The 18,996-nt window shown below is 44.3% G+C and overlaps 1 protein-coding gene across 1 annotated transcript in view; it reads right to left on the minus strand.

Moving 5' to 3' along the window:
- Positions 1-18,996, minus strand: part of LOC129644172 (serotransferrin) — a 39,729-nt gene that overhangs the window by 13,061 nt on the left and 7,672 nt on the right. The window contains exons 3-13 of the mRNA XM_055569650.1: positions 16,829-16,937; positions 15,910-16,086; positions 14,879-15,026; positions 14,057-14,112; positions 13,391-13,569; positions 12,522-12,699; positions 10,576-10,727; positions 8,186-8,276; positions 7,546-7,584; positions 6,048-6,203; positions 1,055-1,199 (exon numbers count right to left, since the gene is read on the minus strand). Coding sequence (XP_055425625.1) covers positions 1,055-1,199; positions 6,048-6,203; positions 7,546-7,584; positions 8,186-8,276; positions 10,576-10,727; positions 12,522-12,699; positions 13,391-13,569; positions 14,057-14,112; positions 14,879-15,026; positions 15,910-16,086; positions 16,829-16,937 — 1,430 coding nt within the window. The remainder of the gene's footprint in view (positions 1-1,054; positions 1,200-6,047; positions 6,204-7,545; positions 7,585-8,185; positions 8,277-10,575; positions 10,728-12,521; positions 12,700-13,390; positions 13,570-14,056; positions 14,113-14,878; positions 15,027-15,909; positions 16,087-16,828; positions 16,938-18,996) is intronic.

The raw sequence follows: 18,996 nt of genomic DNA on the forward strand, positions 1-18,996 counted from the left end.
ACTCCCATTTGATCACTAATCTCATATATTACTAATATAAGTAATAAAAAGAAAACAAAACCTCTGATACACTTTGTAGTTATACAATTGCAGTTCTATATATTAAATTCTAAACTCTAGCACATTTTCTCTAACAGGTCTACATCCTTTCCGAAGCATCAATACGGATATTAGAGGAGCAGTTTTCCACCAAGGTGATTCCTTATGTACAGTCTACTTATGAAATTGGAAACTTGTGGACTGTGAATTGTTCTTATTCTAACTCACAAGGTGGTTCTAACTAGAAAATTGAGATAATCTTTGTTTTTCCTTTGCTAGTGAGCAGTTTAGTAATGAATACCACCATCATTGTGAAGTTGATGGATTCATGAACTACCAGGGTAGCAAAGGCCCAAGTCAGACAGGATAGTTAAAAACTAATAAGGTCATAAAGTGCACAGGTGCCTCTTTAAAAATGATTAAAATTCCATGAAACAGAGATGTAACCAAAGATGTAGAAATCATGGACTTTACTGTTGTATATTTCCGTGGTCATAGGTCCCCCCAGAGATGATTGGAAGAGTGTGAGCTAAATGCTTGACTCCTGTGTTTATTCAATTACGGTAGGGTTTCCTCACCTGGCACTAGTGACATTAGGGGCCAGATAATTCTTTGTTGTAGGGTGCTGCCCTGTGCGTGAAGGATGTTTATCAGCCTCTCCCAATTAGCTGCCAGTTGTACCCCCTCAACCCTACTGATAATCAAAAACATCTCCACACACCGCCAAATGTCCCCTGAAGGGCAAATCCCTCCCCCGCTACCCGCCGCCATTGAGAACTCCTGACCCGCATCATACTACCAGTCTTTGCTGTCTATGACAGCCAGTTCCGGAGACGGTGTCCTGGAGGGACCTGGATGCCTCTTCACACAGGCTTCTACATATGTTTGTAAACATGTCACCCTAACATGCAGGACTAATGGCCTAGGAATGTAAGAATCTCACCTGAGCTCCTAAAAGGAACTCTTGTCAGGGCTGGGGTTATTATTATTTTTGTATGAGGATTATAAGACTCACCTGAAAGCCCCTGTATAGCCATAGTATCTTTCATTGCTGTTGGGAACACACTCCTTTCCTGTACCCTTCTCTGAGCCAATGCACAGAGCACAGAGACTGGAATTTCGTGGAGATCCAGGTGCACAACCTGCGCTGAAAAATTCATCTGTGCAGAAGGACAAGAGAAAGTCAGCTCTTCCTGAGTCAGTATGAGTGGACTTTATCTAACACATCACAGGTGTGTATGGCCCAGGTTAGGTAGAACATGCTTATTATGTGACCTGCCATCAACTCAAGACTTGCCAGGCTTAGGCTCTGAAAGTGGAGAAGGCAATGGCAACCCACTCCAGTGTTCTTGCCTGGAGAATCCCAGGGACAGCAGAGCCTGGTGGGCTGCCATCTACAGGGTCGCACAGAGTCGGACACGACTGAAGCGACTTAGCAGCAGCAGCAGGCTCTGAAAGAAAACTTCACTGAGGCTGAAAATGGTAAGTAATCATTACAATTCAGGTGGAGGAGACTCCATCAGCCTCCCAATAGTGTCATTACTTAAAGAGAGATGAGATGGAAATTATGTGGAAGGTGACTGAAGCAGGTGTAAAATTGAAGGTCTCACTCCTTGAGTTGTGCCATTTGTTTTCAGGTGTTTCTTTCCTCTGATATTTATTAGAAGAGCTTTTAACAGAACTTAGAACTCCGAACTCAAGAAAATTCTGGGGAAATCTCACTCACAGCTCAGCTGCTCTCTCATGGCTGTATAACTGCCAGGAGGCTCAGGAGAGCAGATGTGGTGCCCTTGCTGGTGGGGCACAGAACTCCTGAAAGTCGCCCCAGCCACCTTCCTGGCAAACTGATGTCACAGAGCATGTTAATGCAAAGGTGTGATTGCATCTCTGAATCTGAACCTCCTCTCCAGTACACACAGGACTTGCCTGGCTCTGTCTTTAGAGGCCTCTCCTTTTAAAGTTGCTACACATATTTGGAGATGGCAGGGGGAAAGTACTCAGGAAGTTAAAGTAAATAAGAACCATGAGGAAACATATCCATGGTGAACTTATGCACAGATTTTAGGAGGTAGAACTAAGGCCACACCTGAAGATATTCAGAGGACACAGAGAACAAACTGATTTCCACCCCTTCAAAGGGGCCTAAGAGCTGAAGCTGCCAAGATCTTAAAGAGACCTGAGAATCCCTTACACCATATTGCCTAAAAAACTCTGTGGCACGGCTTGTAGCCATCCGCCAAATGGCCATTTCCTCTTGTTTCTCTGTAACAAAGATCAAGTTGGGTTTTTTCTCTTAATTTTTTTCTCCATTAATTTTATATTGAGATATAATTGACGTGTGTGTGTGTGTTAGTTGCTCAGTCGTGTCCAACTCTTTGCAACCCCTGGACTGCAGTGTGCCAAGCACATTATATTAATTTCAGGTGTACAACATGATTCACTATTGTGACTATATTGTGAAATGATCACCACAATAGGTCTAGTTAATATCTATCAGCATACAGGGTCAGAAGGCAATGGCACCCCACTCCAGTACTCTTGCCTGGAAAATCCCATGGACGGAGGAGCCTGGTGGGCTGCAGTCCATGGGGTCACACAGAGTCGGACACAACTGAAGCGACTTAGCAGCAGCAGCATACTGCTGCTGGGTTACATTTCTTTTCCTTTTGGCTAGGACTTTCAAAACTATGTTGAATAAAAGTGGTAAGAGTAGACATCCTTGTCTTGGGGAATGCTTTTAGCTTTTCATTGTTGAGTATGATTTTAGCTGTACGTTTTGTCATATATGGTCTTTATTATGTTGAGGTACGTTCCCTTCATGCCCACTTTCTGGAAAGTCTTTATCTTAAATAGATGATTGTTGTTGTTGTTCGTTGTTTCGTCGCTCATTTGTGTCCGAATTGTTGCAACCCTGTGGACTATCAGCACTCCAGGCTTCCCTGTCCTTCACCATCCTAAACCAAATTTAAAGCTCCTCTGGAGCTTACTCAAACTCATGTCCATTGAGTCAGTGATGTCATCCAACCATCCCATCCTCTGTCGTCTCCTTTTCCTTCTGCCTTCAGTCTTTCCCAGCATCAGGGTCTTTTTTAATGAATTGACTCTTCACATCAGGTGCCCGAAGTATTGGAGATTCAGCTTCAGCTTCAGCATCGGTCCTTCTAAGGAATATTCAGGACTGATTTCCTTTAGGATTGACTGTTTTGATTCTCCTTGCAGTCCAAGGGACTCTCCAAAGTGTTTTCCAATACCACAGCTCAAAAGCATCAATTCTTCAGTGTTCAGCCTTCTTTATGGTTCAATTCTCATATCCATACATGACTACTGGAAAAACCATATCTTTGACTATATAAACCCTTATTGGCAAAGTATGTCTCTGCTTTTTAATACACTGTCTAGGTTTGTTATAACTTTTCTTCCAAGGAGCAAGCATCTTTTGATTTTGTGGCTGAAGTCACCATCTGCAGTGATTTTACAGCCCCCCAAAATAAAATCTTTCACTGTTTCCATTGTTTCCCCGTTTATTTGCCATGAAGTGATGGGACTGGATGCCATGATCTTTGTTTTTTGAATGTTGAGCTTTACACCAACTTTTTCACTCTCCCCTTTCACCTTCATCAAGAAGCTCTTTAGTTCCTCTTTGCTTTCTGGCATTAGGGTGGTGTCACCTGCATATCTGAGGTTATTGATATTTCTCCCGGCAATCTGGATTCCAGCTTGTGCTTCATCCAGCCTGGCATTTCCCATGATGTACTCTGCATATAATTTAGATAAGCAAGGTGACTATATACAGCCTTGACATATTCCTTTCCCGATTTGGAACCACTCCATTGTTTCATGTCCAGTTCTAACTGTTGCTTCTTGACCTGCATACAGGTTTTCCAGGAAGCAGGTCAGGTGGTCTGGTATTCCCATCTCTTTCAGAATTTTCCACAGTTTGTCATGATCCACACAGTTAAAGGCCTTAGCGTAGTCAATAAAGCAGAAGTAGATGTTTTTCTGGGATTCTCTTGCTTTTTCTATGGTACAACAGATGGCCATTTGATCTCTGGCTCCTCTGCCTTTTCTAAATCCAGCATGAACATCTGGAAGTTTTTGGTTCATGTACTGTTGAAGCCTCACTTGGAGAATTTTGAGCATTATCTTGTTAGCATGTGAAATGAGTGCAATTGTGCAGCCGTTTGAACATTCTTTGGCATTGCCTTTCTTTGGGATTGGAATGAAAACTGACCTTTTCCAGTCCTGTGGCCACTGCTGAGCTTTCCATATTTGCTGGCATATTGAGTGCAGTACTTTAACAGCATCACCTTTTAGGATTTGAAATAGCTCAGATGGAATTCCTTTACCTCCACTGACTTTGTTCATAGTGATGCTTCCTAAGGCCCACTTGACTTCACACTCCAAGATGTTTGGCTCTTGGTGATAGATCACATCATCGTGGTTATTTGGGTCATGAAGATCTTTTTTGTATAGTTCTTCTGTATATTCTTGCCACCTCTTCTTAATATCTTCTGCTTCTGTTAGGTCCATACTGTTTCAGTCCTTTATTGTGCCCATCTTTGCATAAAATGTTCCCTTAGTGTGTTTAATTTTCTTGAAGAGATCTTTAGTCTTTCCCATTCTATTGTTTTCCTCTATTTCTTTGCATTGTTCACTTAGGAAGGCTTTCTTATCTTTCCTTGCTATTCTTTGGAATTCTGCATTAAGTTGGGTATATCTTTCCTTTTCTCCTTTGCCTTTTGCTTCTCGTCTTTTCTTAGTTATTTGTAAGGCCTCCTCAGACAACCATTTTGCCTTTTTGCATTTATGCATAGATGATGAATTTTATAAAAAGCTTTTTCTGCATCTATTGAGATGCTCATATGATTTTTTATTATTCAATTTTTTAATATGGTATATCACATTAAAATTTTTTTCTTGTGATGAGAACTTTTAACAGCTACTCTCCTAGCAACTTTCAAATACACAATATGGCATTAACTATAGTCACCAGGATATACATTATATCCCTATGACTTATTTTACAACCAAAGTTCATACCTTTTGACTATCTTCACTCAATTTGCCCATCCCCAACCCCTGCCTCTGGCAACCACCAATCTGCTCTCTGCGTCTGTGAGCTCAGGTTGTTTTGTTTAGATTCCACGTATAAATGAGAACAAATGGCATTTGTCTTTCTCTGCCTGTTTTATTTCACTTATTTCACATAGTATTCTCAAGGTCAACCCATGTTGTTGCAAGTGGCAAGATTTCTTTCTCTTTTATGGATGAATGATATTCTATCTATACATATAAACCACAGTTGCTTTGTTCATTCATTCATGATGGACACAGGTTCTTCCCATATTATGTGTTGTTATGTAAATAATGCTGCAGTGAGCATATGGGTGCATATATCTTTTTGAGCTAGTATTTTTGTTTTTTTCTAGTAAATACCCAGAAGTGAAATTGTTGGATCATATGGTAGTTCTATTTTTAATTTTTGAATAAAAATCTAAATAAAAGATGGCATTTTACAGCCCCCTTTACAGCTAATTGTGACTATGTACCTAAGTTAGGGGCAATGAGAAGTTAGCTGGAGTAATTGGGTTAGACCTCCTAATTGGCTCCTTTACCTCCTAACAAGGCTCCTTGTTCCTTAAGGTTGCCTGGATCATGGATGTAATGGCAACCATGGGTAACCTTGAAGATGGAGGCCTCATGCTGAGAATGGGGAAGCAGGAAGACAGAGAAGCCTGGGTTTCTAACGACAGTACCAACATGGACTCCTGTCTCTGGTCTTTTTCATGAGAGAGAATAGTAAACATATGTTCACTTAAGCCATTATGTGCAACTGAGAAGAGCCGTTCTGATCCACCTCCCAGTCCTGCTGTTCCTTTTATTTCCTTGAAGTTCACTAAACCAAATTGTATTATCATAGAACAAGGGCCTCGTGTACCATACTACTCTTGCCAGTGTGCCTCTTTCCACCCAACTCTGACAACAGCACACTCCCAGAACTCACTCACCAAATTTACAGTTATTAATCTTGCTGTAGAGCAAACCCATGGGGATGTTCCAGCCAGCGGTTCTGTCTACTGCAGTGTGGCAGGACTTCTTGCCTTTCAGATTGTTCCAGTTGATATCAGCATCTGATTTTTTAACCACAGCCACAGCAAGATACCCTACAAGAAAGACACCCCAAAAGGGAGTATTAACACCTCTGGACCCTCCAGAGTGTCTGTCTACAGTCAAACCCAGCCATCATCCTATGGAATAAAATTATCCCTAATCATTCCTTCTCTCTTTGAAAGGGTCTTCCTAATAACTGACTGAAGGGAGATACAAGTCATTCTAGGAGGTGGAGATTAATCTGAACTTAAAAAAACAAAACAGTAAGAATACTTAATCATTGGAGCAATGGATGATGATGGACAACACTTCCCCAAATGCCTGAAGCTACTGACATAAACCAGCAACTCACCCTCCACTGTGGAATAGCAGAGGAATGGATACTGAAGGATACATGTAACTCCAACATTCTAAAAATTAACAATTTTATTAGAAAATAGTAGTAATGTGCAATAAACTGTAGGTTTATTATTCTGGTCAGATGTTTTACGATAAGGAGAATAAAGGTTTGCACCAAAATAAATATGCAAAGTGAAACTATCATAATCAAGTTAGCTGCGATCATTGGCAGTAAATACATGCTGATCTTTAAAACTGGGAATAGAATATAAACTCATGATTTCAGTTCTCCAATTTAATTAATTCAGGAAATTGTTTCCAACAGAAAAGATACAAATCTTTTTGCTCATGGACTAAGAAGGGTTCTATTTTTGGCTAAAGAGCTTGCTTCCTAGTATGATGGGGAGAGGCTGGGATGCTGTAACTGGAAAAAGTGATGAGAACAGATTTGTACACTAATGGCTGGAAATGGCCTGCAGGGACTTGAGCATGGGACTCAGAGCCCAAATCTTTGGTAAGATTTCCTGTCTTGCTCTTGCCACATCTTGCCAGATCCATCCCAAGCCAGAGTCCTGGGTGAGAGCCAGGTTGGCCTGGGTTTCTAGGCTTAGCCCTGGCTGGGAGGCTGGGCAATTTCATGTCTCTAGATACCTTCCTTTGTGAGCCTCTCCCCTCAGGCCTACCAGACACATGTCAGCAAGGTTTCTGGGCTGGTGCTAACTCTTGTTTATAACTTTGCAGGCCTCATGCAATGCAAAGCAGTAGTGGGAGGGTCTGTTTTTTCTTGTTGGATGTCAGAGTCTAGACAACTTGTAATCTCTCTAAGCTGTTGTTCCTGTATGCATCCTTAGAAGAGGACAAGTCACATCTTACAGGATTAAAAGACAATTCCCATGGGTGTGGCAAGTGTAATTATCTTGCCAACTATTCTCCTCCTGTGGTTCTTTTGATTCTGAAAATTGGTCTCTTATCTACTTTTGATTTGAATTTAAACTTGCCTATGCTTTCCCAAAAGCAATGGGAATTAAACTCATGAAGTTACTGATACCAACTCACCTTTTTCTGGTGTGGTCTTACAACTTTCACCCTCACCTTCTGCAGAGGAAAAAAAGTCATTAAACACTTATGTATAGAGTGAAAATTGTCTTCCTCATATGCAGCTCAGAATTATAAGAGCCAGGAAAACTATCCACATATTACCAATTCCCAAAAGGTCCAGGCTCTCTGGATTATGCAAACTCACTTTAGCTCCCTGGCCTCTGGAATTTAGCCCAAAATTTTAAATTTCAACTTTCCCACTCTTATCTATCCTGTGACCATAGTGTAACTCTGCTAACTGTACTTGAATCCCTGCACCAGGGCAACAGAAGAAGTGCGGACTTTGGAAGCAAGAAGATCTGCCAGGAATCCCAGCTGAGAACCTAGCTGTCCTCTGCAGAGGGGTCACTTTCAGTTAGAATCCCAGTGCAGTCTCCACCTCCCTTGTTGGAGTACAGTAGAAGGTACGGTAGAAGATTCTCATCCTTCAAGATAACGGAAGGGACTGGAGATGAGGGAGCCCAGAGCTTAGCAAGTAGGAGGTGCTCAATAAGCAAGAGCTTTATGCTCCCTGTGGCTGAATCAGGCTGTGATTTTGTCTCCTGTCTCAGGTTGCTTTCTTTACCAGAGGAAATGAACCACTGCCCCTCCCACTTACTGTAGTTCTCTGCCAGGACAGGCACCAGGCCACATTTGCCTGCTATGTAGAGGTAGCCTCCGTCCAAGCTCATGGCATCAGCTTCTCCTTTCTGCAAAGACACAACACATCACAGCAGGTAAAAAGAGACCCTCTCCAGTCCCACGTGCCCGTCTGGTGGTTTCCTTGAAGCAACCTTGCCGGCACAGGTTGTGAAGAGACAGAAGGTGCTGGTAATGGACCCCCAAAGGGTCAGTCAGGCAGACCTGACATGGAAAATAAAAGGTGCTCCCATTTTCACCCAAACCATGATGAACTGATGATCAACTCTGGATGATTTGCTTTGTTTCTTCAGGAGCAAAGACCCACATTCAGTCCCCTTGGCCTCTCATAGGACACGCTGTTCCAGATACACTCACAATACCTTTCTGACATCAAGAATTCTCATTTGTAAGACAAACAAATGGAGTCAGAGACATAGGGCTGTGTCTGTGGCGTGGAGTGCCTTGCCCTGAATTTTGACCTCATTAGCTGAGTGCTATTTCAGTGCTTGGTCAATAAAAGGTCTTTAATGAATGAGTAAAATAAGCTCAAAGGAGTCAAATAAACTGAACTGCAGTATTGGAAAAGACTCTTGAGAGTCCCTTGGACTGCAAGGAGATCCAACCAGTCCATCCTAAAGGAAATCAGTTCTGAATATTCATTAGAAGAACTGAGGCTGAAGCTGAAACTCCAATCCTTTGGCCATCTGAGGTGAAGAACTGTCTCATTTGAAAAGACCCTGATGCTGGGAAAGATTGAAGGCAAGAGGAGAAGAGGACAACAGAGGATGAGATGGTTGGACTTGATGGACATGAGTTTGAGCAAGCTCCAAGGGTTGGTGATAGACTAGGAATTCCACCTGGCGTGCTGCAGTCCATGGGGTCTCAAAGAATTGGACACAACTGAGCGACTGAACTGAACTGAACTGAATAGAGCTAATAAGCCCCAACTTTCAGAGATGCTTAATTCAATAAGACTGCCAAGCTTCCCATTAGGCCTAGAAATATACTTTTAAGGAATATACCCTAAAGGAACAATCAGATATGTGGGAAACTATTTGGGCAAAATGTGTAAGTAGGCAAAATCATGCATGTATGATTCATAATAGCAATGAGACAGGACCAGACTTAATGCTCAATAGCAAGGAAATGGCTCAATAATTACAGCACACCCACACTCTGGAATAATTATCTACATTAGAACATCATGTTTTCATGGAAGCAACCTAAATGTCCATCAAAAGATGAATGGATGAAGAAGATGTGGTGCATATATACAATGGAATACTACTCAGCCATAAAAAGAATAAAATAATGCCATTTGCAGCAACACGGATGGATCGAGACATTATCATACTACATGAAGTCACTCAGAGAAAGACAAATACCATATGATATCACTTATATGTGGAATCTAAAATATGACACAAATGAATTTATCTACAAGACAGAGACAGACTCACAGACGTAGAGGACAGACTGTGGTTGCCAAGGGGGAGGGGCTGGAGGAGGGATGGATTGGGAGTTTGGGATTAGCAGATGCAAACTATTGTATTAATATATAGACTAGAGAAGCGGCAAGTCCCGTTGTATAGCACAGAAAACTGTATTCAGTATCCTATAATAAATCGTAATAGAAAAGAAAAATAAAATTCGAATTAAAAAAAAGAGAAAAAAAGAAATGAAAGAGATAGTTCCTCATAAACTTGGTCCCCAGACAAACCACTGTAAACAGGATAGTGTATATTCTTTAAAAAATAAAATACATTTTAAAAAGTCATGTTTTCAAAAAATGATTTTTTCTTTGGGAACATGGGAGCAAGTCATTCTGTGAAAACAAGAAAAAAGCTCCCTAGATAACCTTAGGTGAGAAAAGGGTAATAAATTTCATGCATGATATGAGCCCAGTTAACAGGATTTTTCTGATTTATAAGGTTACGGTTACTTTTTATGTATTTTCTTATTTATATCCTTCAGTTTTTCAGCACTTCTAAAAGCAAATGTGGAATGGCCTTGTGAGCAACAAAGCTAAACTTCTACATGCTTGCACAGTAACATGACCTTGTCACACTTGCCATGGCACACCATGGGTCTCAGGCACACTCACACTGAGGTCTGGCCTCCCTAAGTAGACACAGCTCAGATCGCCCTCCACAGAGTTCTGACACTAGGAAGAAACAAGCCCTTAGGAGTCCTTCAGATTCACAAGCTCAAAGGTCCTGAGGATCCTGTGGGGCTGGGATCCCACAGTGAGGGTGCGGTTCCTGGGAACTTGCTTTTCATATAATTCCCAGGAACGCTCGCTCAGCCTTGGGGACAGGTGGGCAGCAGTGGCAGGCACGCTGCCCCGTGGACGCAGGAGGGACGTACCATGATCTTGGCGATGCACTCTTCAGTGTTCTCTGCTGTTTCACACTCTATTGCCCCGTCACTGAACCCACTCCACTGATCACACTTTGTCCTCTCCTGGTGACCAATTGCACACCACTTCACCATGCACTCATCCTTTGAGGAGTCTGGGGCTAGGACATAAGCAAGAAAACCAGCGATGAGAAGAGGCCCAGATGTGGCTTGCTGATTTTGCTGCTGTCTTCAGGAAGACTCTGGGGTTTTTTAGCAATACACAAACATTCCATTCAAGGAATTAATCTCTTAGAAACTAAAGGCAGTAACAGTCCCTTGGCTGGCTTCTTATCATTTATATTTAACTTAAAATTACTTCTTCTGAAAAGTCCACTCTCCTCCCAACTTCAAGGCACTCTATCACTTCAGGCTGGGGTTATTTTCCCCTCATTTAGAAATAGCACTTAACCATCCAAGCAGATGTTGTATATTTATTCATTGCTTACTGTCTGTTCCCTGCAGGAGAACATAAGTTTGGCCAGGGCGAGGGCCATGCCTGTCTTGTTCTCCATGGCACCCTTAATGCCAGGTTCATGGTCAGTGCGATAAATGTTTGCTGAATAAACAAACACCTACCCAGCTTTCAGACTGGCTCAAGAGGCATTTCCTCAGGGAAGCTTTACCTCAATTCTTGGATCTGTTTGTCTTTGTTTTTGCACTCTTGTAGAGCCATGATATTTTGTTCTGGATTTTTGTTTTCTTTCTGCTGAGGAAATCTCTCATTTCAATTGATCATTCAGTGGAGTGACTCTTCCTTCAACATTTCTCTTTCTCACTGGTCTGAAAGTTCTATGACAACAGAATCTAATACATCTTTGCCTCACCATTATATGCCCAGCATGTCACACTGCTACTGCTAAGTCACTTCAGTTGTGTCCGACTCTGTGCGACCCCATAGACGTCAGCCCACCAGGCTCCCCCCTCCCTGGGATTCTCTAGGCAACAACACTCGAGTGGGTTGCCATTTCCTTCTCTAATGCATGAAAGTGAAAAGTGAAAGTGAAGTCACTTAGTCGTGTCTGACTCTAAGCAACCCCATGGACCGCAGCCTACCAGACTCCTCCATCCATGGGATTTTCCAGGCAAGAGTACTGGAGTGGGGTGCCATTGCCTTCTCCACAGTTTGTAGCTATTAATAGTAGATGATCAATACATGTCTGTTGAATAAACGAGTGTTCAAACACATCTCTAATGACCCAAGGAATTCAGGAGGAGGACTGACCTGTCTAAAGCTCCAGCTTCACCATGGCACATGGTGACCACAGCACTGGCTGCAGATGTGCTTATTTGTAGCAGTTTCATTCTATTTGACTTACTTTGTACCAGGCTAATTGGCTTCACCAAGTGGGTAGGGGAGCCCTGGCTTATACAAGGGAAGCAATACTGGCATCAATGCAAATTTTCTTCTTTTTGGGTGGGGGGCCTGCCTTGTGGCTTGTGGGATCTTAGTTCCCAAACCAGGGATCGAACTTGGGCTCTCTGTAGTGAAAGCACAGAGTCTTAACTACTTGGCCTCCACAGGGTTTCCAATACGAATAATTTTAAGTGTGAATTTCCTTTAATGTCCTTTGGTGATGTTCAGGCCCATCTGGTGAGGGTGGGGACTGGAGAGTAGAGTCTTTCCAGGTACTGAACACCGGTCCCAACAATCCTTCATCTGCCCTGCCTGTCCAGCCCAGTGTTAGACGGATGCTAAATGGGCATCCGTCTAACACTGCCTGTTCAGCCCAGGGCATCCGTCTAACACTGCCTGTCCAGCCCAGGGCATCCATCTAACACTGGGCTGGACAGGCAGGGCAGATGAAGGATTGTTGGGACCGGTGTTCAGTACCTGGAAAGACTCTACTCACCAGTCCCCACCCTCACCAGGTTATTAGACTCCTAGAACCACATGATCCTTTCCAAATACTTACGTTTACTTTCTCTTAGATTCTGAAGAGCAGTGACATATTCATATCCCAAGTACAGCTCAAAATCCATCTTAGAAGGAATCTTTAAAAACCCATCAGCAGAGTCCTTAAACAGCAGGTCCTTCCCATGAGGGGATTGGAAGAGCTGGAAATTGTCTGGTTTATCTTTGCCAAAATGTTCCTGTTTGTAGTAAAAACACAGGTCTGAATGGCTACAGCAACAAGAGATGCTGCAAAATGGGCCCAAAGAAAGATTAAAACTGTGAAATTTTCAAGATTCCAGGAGAGAGGGCAGTCAGACCTGCTCTTTCCCACCCAGCACCTTCTCCATTCACAGCCCTTTTGGGCCATAGAACAAATACTTGATACCCTGAACTTTTTCTATGCCTGTCTTCCTGGTTGGATGGTAGCTCACTGGGTGTAAGAAACTCAACTTCAGAGGCTGTGTGGTTGCCTTGATGGACAGATGGGAGGGTTGGACAAGAGAAACTGGCTCGGTTCTGGCATTCTGCTACTCTGGGAAAGGAAGGCTAGCTGTGCATGCAACTCCCTTTCTGTCAGGCTAAGGGACCTTGGAAAAGAGACCATTTCCTTTCCAATGGGAGAGAAATGAAAGAGAGCAAGAAGGAGCAGCTTCATATCACTGACCCAGAATGTAAGGGTCTGGCAGAAGACAATGCAGGACTAGGCTACGTGCAACTCCAAGAGGGCTTTACTGGGTGGGTGTCTTCATGCAAGTGGATGGTGTGTGGCATGGTCCCTGCTATGTCCTGAACACAGAATGACTTCCACAGTGGCTGAGAGGGAGTGAAGGAAATGCCCAAATCCAAGCAGGGACTGCTAAGCAGGAGAGAGGATAGGGGATTTGATACCTGGGCGTGATTGAGAAGTTCCCAGATCACATCCTCCTTGCCGCCCACAGTTCGAGCCACAACCGCATGGGAAGGAACCTTTGCCAAGTAGCACTCATGGTAATCATCTACAGACTTCCGGGTGTTGTCCCCACAGAGCAGCTCATAGTTTTTCCTGTCTTCTGGGTTAGGCAGGTTGTCTGGGGAGGGAAGCCCACATGAGTCGATGGCAGGTGCCCCCTCCTCTCCCTTGCAACCTCACTGAATCAAGAACTGTGTGAGCGGAGAAGCCAAGAGCGAACAGTGAAGGCCAGAAGGAAACTGACTTGCTCAAGATCCCATAGCCAGTTATAGGTCAAGAAGCTTCTGATGCCCCGTGCCGGGGTGATGGCCCACATCCCATAAGAAATTTCATCTCCGCAGGCCGACTACAGGACAAGGTCAGCCAGACCTGCTCCTGATCCTTTGCTATTGCAACACTGGCCTGGTATTCAGTAAGCTGAATGATAGGATGAGGCCCAGGAGTCCAGGTGGGGACCCTGTGGGCACACACCTCCTCACAGGTGAACATCCCAGCAGTGGGAAAGGAGGAATGCATTATGCTCACATCTGACACCTGAGCATGAAGATAAAGAAAAGGAAGGCCCTCTGCTTGAAGGGTCTACAGATTCTTCTCCTATCACCTACCGAATACCGTTGAGTGCTTGACAAAGGCCACATCCCCAGCTCCGTCCATCAGACACCTGTGGAGAGGAGACACATTAGGGAGGTTCTTGCAGTGCAGGCCCTTCTCCTCAGGCTCCAGTGTCTGACCACACCATCCAGCCTTGGGACAAGGATAGTGCCTGGGGGAAGCCTCCGTGGAGACCCACAGCTGAGGAAGCACCATGGAGGGGCTGATCCCCAGGGCATCAGGAGATGTAGGGTGAGCTCACAGGAGCTGGAGGGCTATCACCATGTGCCCCAAAGCATCAAAAAGGTATTGAAGATATTTCAATAGTGAAAAGTGCTTTCAAACTTCTGGTGAAGGATAAAGGCATACTGTCTCTTGAGGGACCCTTTGCTGGCTCTAAAACTTTAGGATATAACCAAGCAAGGAGAGGGAGCAAGAAATCAGCCACATGAGCTGCCTGTGCAGGAACAAAGAGAGGAGGCAGGAGAGAGGCCAGGCCATTGAGCAGGTGACACAGATGCCATGGAGAGCAGAGGGCCATCACCACAGAGCACCCTGGGCGCCAGGGCAGTCACTTCTGGTTCTGCATAGTCCAGTGAGAAAACTCTGGGGAGACAGAAAGGGTCCCAGGAGGGGACTTGTCAACGTCTCATGAAGAGAGTATGCACTGGCCTGGCCTGGAGAATCCCAGCTGTGTCACTGAGTTCCTGGGAGGGTATTAGGTACCCTGGATGCCCCTTTGCAGGCTGGGCTCTGCTATGGGTCAGGGAAGCCCCCCAACCTGAAGACACTGGACACTTAGGAGCCAAAATGGAGAAGCAGCCAGTCTCACTCACTTAAAGGCCCCTGAGTAGCCGAAGTATGGTTCGTGGTTGGAGCAGGCACACTTGTCTGTCCCTTTCCCCGCACACAGTTGACACAGTTTGGGAAATGATGATTGATCCGCGCAGGGGACACAGCTGGCAGAGAAGAAGTTGGCCGCAGCTGCTCAACACAGAGACAGAAATACAGGGCATGAGCCAGCCTGGCCAGAGGCAACTACAGCTCCCAGTCCAGGCTCACAAGAGAGACCCAAACAAAACCAGCACCCCCACAGTTACAGCTTGCTTTTATGAATGTGTGTTTGCACTCAGTCATATCCAACTCTTTACAATCCCATGGACTGTAACCCACCAGGCTCCTCTCTTCATGGGATTTCCCAGTCAAGAGTAGTGGGATGGGTTGCCATGTCCTCCTCCAGGGGATCTTCCTGACACAGGGATTCAACCCATGTCTCTTGAGTCGCCTACATTAGCAGGCAGGTTCTTTACCACTAGGGCCACCTGAGAAGCCTCTCTTCAAGACTAAAGGTTTTCAAAACAGGACACATTTAACCCCTTCCCTCCTACCTCCTCCCCAAGAACCAGACTGGCATAGGCCTATGTGTCCCGCTGGACTTGACCTCCAAGACCAGATGGAGGACCCACTCAGAGAGGTGTAGGCCAAGTTCATAGCCAGCAGATGGCCATTAGGAAAGCTCCAGCAGAATGGGGAAATCATCAGCCATGACATGAAAGCACCCCAGGGAAGTGGACAAAAGGGCCCAGGAGCCTTGACCCTGAATGAAGCCCTCTGTTCCCTTCCCCCAGTTCCACAGGACAGCCTCTGGTGGGATGTCAGGAGCTTCGAGGTAAAAAGGACTCTTGACAGCCCCCATTAACTGCTAATGCAGCAGATTTGCCCATTTGAAGCAGGTTAATCTCCCACCTCCACTCCCAGAGCCATCACACATCATCACCTAACCATGTCTGAGTGATGCCGGTGTGGCCTGTGTAGGCATCTGAAGAAGAGATTCCTGCTGAGGGTGCTCACCCTCCTGCCCACTTACCTCTCTGAATGGATTCCTGTGGATCAGGCAATTCCTTATAAAGTCTGCCCATGGGGATGTTCCACCCAGCGGACCTGCCGAGGCCTGTGTGGCAGGACTTCTTGCCTTTGAGCTCATTCAGCTTGAAGTCAGTGTCCTTCTTCACCACCGCCACAGCATAATAGTGAGTTTGCGGGTCTGCAAAGGGACAGTGTGGATGAATGACTCTCAAACTGCCCACCAGAGAAGCATTGTTCATTACTACTGGGCTCCTGAGCAGGGAAGGGGTACCCAGAGGTAACATTTATGATGGATTGGGTCCTAAAGAGGACCAGAAAAGCCTTGCTAGGCTTACAGGGGAAAGGACGGACCACAGAAGAGATGTTTGTAATAATCCTCCAGGCACACCCAGGAGCAAGGAAGCTATGTGCACGCGTGCCCCAGTGCTCTTGCCTACCCTGGCCTTGCAGGGAGTGTCTGCCTGTACCCTGGAAACTGGAACTGTGGCAATGGAGGCCACATTCCTAACTTTCTCTAAGTATTTTTGTTCCTTACACAGACCCAGGAACAGTTGAGTTGCTCTCAGATGAGATCCAAGGCTGTGGGGGCTCCAGGTACATGCTCCTGTGTGGTCTCTCCCCTGCATGTGGTTCTTGAAGAACTCCTCTTTATTCTAAACCCCAATGGTTCAGTTCATTGCACACAGCCTGCCTAGGAGGTCAATGTCATGAGCACTAGTCCTCAACCAGCCCAAAGCTCCCAGAGATCTTGAGTTGTATCTATGGTGGTTGACAGGGCCCCTCATTCCCCACTCACTCCCCAGTGGGGAAAGCCCATAAGTAGCTAATCTCCATTACCTGCCTGAATGAGACAAGACCCAGTATCTACCAGGAGGGAACAAGGGCTACAAATTACTTCCTGGGTCCGAGGGAGAGCTTACTGTCTTTTGTCCCATGGAACTCTGCCACCACAGGCTTCAGGTTGTTGGGCTTCAGGCCTGCCTCATACACCAAACCTCCATCCAACGTCACAGCGTCTGCTTCGTTATTCTGAAAGAGAACAAACCAGAGTTCAGTGAAGCCCTTACCTCCAAGAAAGGCCTATACTTGGGTGTGTGGAAGTGGCTGGTAGTGCTTCTCAGACCTGAGGCCAGACGAACCCTCAGCTTGCCCAGAACTTGCGTAACACCACGGGCTTCAGTTACCTCGGCTTCCCTGGTGAGGGGTTTTGGCCACAATTTTCCTTATTCCTGCAAAAATGGAATGAATCATTTTTCTCTTTTTTCTGGTGAGGAGTCTAGCTACTGGCCCAGAAAACTATTGTGATTTTCAAAATTGACCTAACTTACAGAGGCTTTGCCAGCAGGCCTCTTGGGGGAAAGCTCCAACACCAGACTGGGTGCAGTCCATTCACTACAGGCTCTGAAGGAGCTGCAGTCAGGGACTGCAGTCTCTCTGCCTAGCCATGCTTTGACACATATTTATATTTCAAGTTCAGGTCCAACCTCTTTATCTTGGGCCTTCTGCTGAGATCACCCTCAGATGTCTCTGTGGAGAACTCTCAGTGGGGAGGAGGAGACTTGAAGACATCCTTCTCCACTGAAATTTAGTACTTTTCCTTCTTGTCCTGGGTCCATATAACCACAGGAGTCTTTTGTTCAGGGACTGGAGCTTTCTCTGGCTTTAACTTCATGCTTATACTCTAAACTGACTTGTTTAATGCTCATTATGAGCATTAATGAATGTTTAGTTCCATTATGGCTGATTGTTCATTTAATCAACTACTCAGACATCATTGTCCAACTCAGCTCCATCTTACACATTAAAAAATAGAGGCAGAGAAAGTTTAAATCACCTCCCCAGACCACATAACTAGTAAGTCATATAGCTGGGATTTGAATCCACGCAGTGTGGGTTTATTTCTTCCATTACACTGTTGCTTTCTGGGTTTTGTTTTGCTTTGTTTTGGTTTTAGTTTTTGCTTTTACTAATTCTCTTCTTTAAACCAATATTTCACTTGAAGTATTATAGATATCTTCCCACTAGGTCTAGAATTTATTTTCTCTCGAAGTGAGATGCATCATCTTTATATAGACACTTCATAACATTTTTATTGCCTTTTTTCCTTGCTTCAAACATCTTTAATCAAAATGACTTTTCCTGAATCCCTTGCTAGTACTCCATAAATATAGTTCTTATGAATTAAATTACAAAGGAGAAACTATAATTCCATAATCTGCATCATGTTATAGGTAAATAACAAGAAAATAGTATTTATAAATGAAATATAATAATAATGTAAGCCAAAATATATATTTGTTTAGCTGAAACTTTTCTTTCAATGGTTGGCGTTGTTTTGGTTGTTTTATTGTAATAAAATAATGTACCATAAGGTTTATCATTTGACCATTTTTAAGTGTACATTTCAGTGCCATGTATGGCAACTGAACATGCATGTATGGCAACATGCATGTTAGTGAAGGACTCTTTTATTCCCCAACTAGACTCCTTATATGAAGCAATCTTTATGGCTTTCTTGGTATCCCAAAGGTAGGTGAAACCTCCAGAGGCTTTCCTCACCCACCCCATCCACCACAGAATAAAAATAAATGAGTAAAAAACAGAGCTTTTCTTAAAGCAGTAAGGTTGGGGCTTTCTTGGCCCAGACATCAGTATCTTGGGCAGGAATCACTGGGGCCCCAGAGGCTCAGAAATTAAGAAGTCAAGGTCTAACTCATGTGGCCCTAACTCCACGAGGGCCACAGGGATTCTGAAAGGAACCTGAACCCCCAGGAAGGTGGAGGATTAAAATCAAGCATGACTTTCCAAGTGCAGATAACCAAATGCAAAAGAAGGGAAGCCATGATGCATGGGCATCAACAGGGGCAGCAGACTTAGGCCCTCAAAGACTGTGGAGTTTGAAATGGCCAGAAACAATGGAGAAGAGCTATATATGGACTTTATGCACAAAGTGAAGGTCATAATCACAGAGCTAAGTATAGAAAAGGAGATTATCAGGAATAAAAAGAAAAATTAACTCGAACTTCTAGAAGCAAAAAGTGTAATCATTGAAGTTTGAAAAGTGAATGAATAGGCAACAAGTTTGATA

This window comes from Bubalus kerabau, chromosome 2, assembly GCF_029407905.1.
Source record: "Bubalus kerabau isolate K-KA32 ecotype Philippines breed swamp buffalo chromosome 2, PCC_UOA_SB_1v2, whole genome shotgun sequence".
Classification (NCBI taxonomy): domain Eukaryota; kingdom Metazoa; phylum Chordata; class Mammalia; order Artiodactyla; family Bovidae; genus Bubalus; species Bubalus kerabau.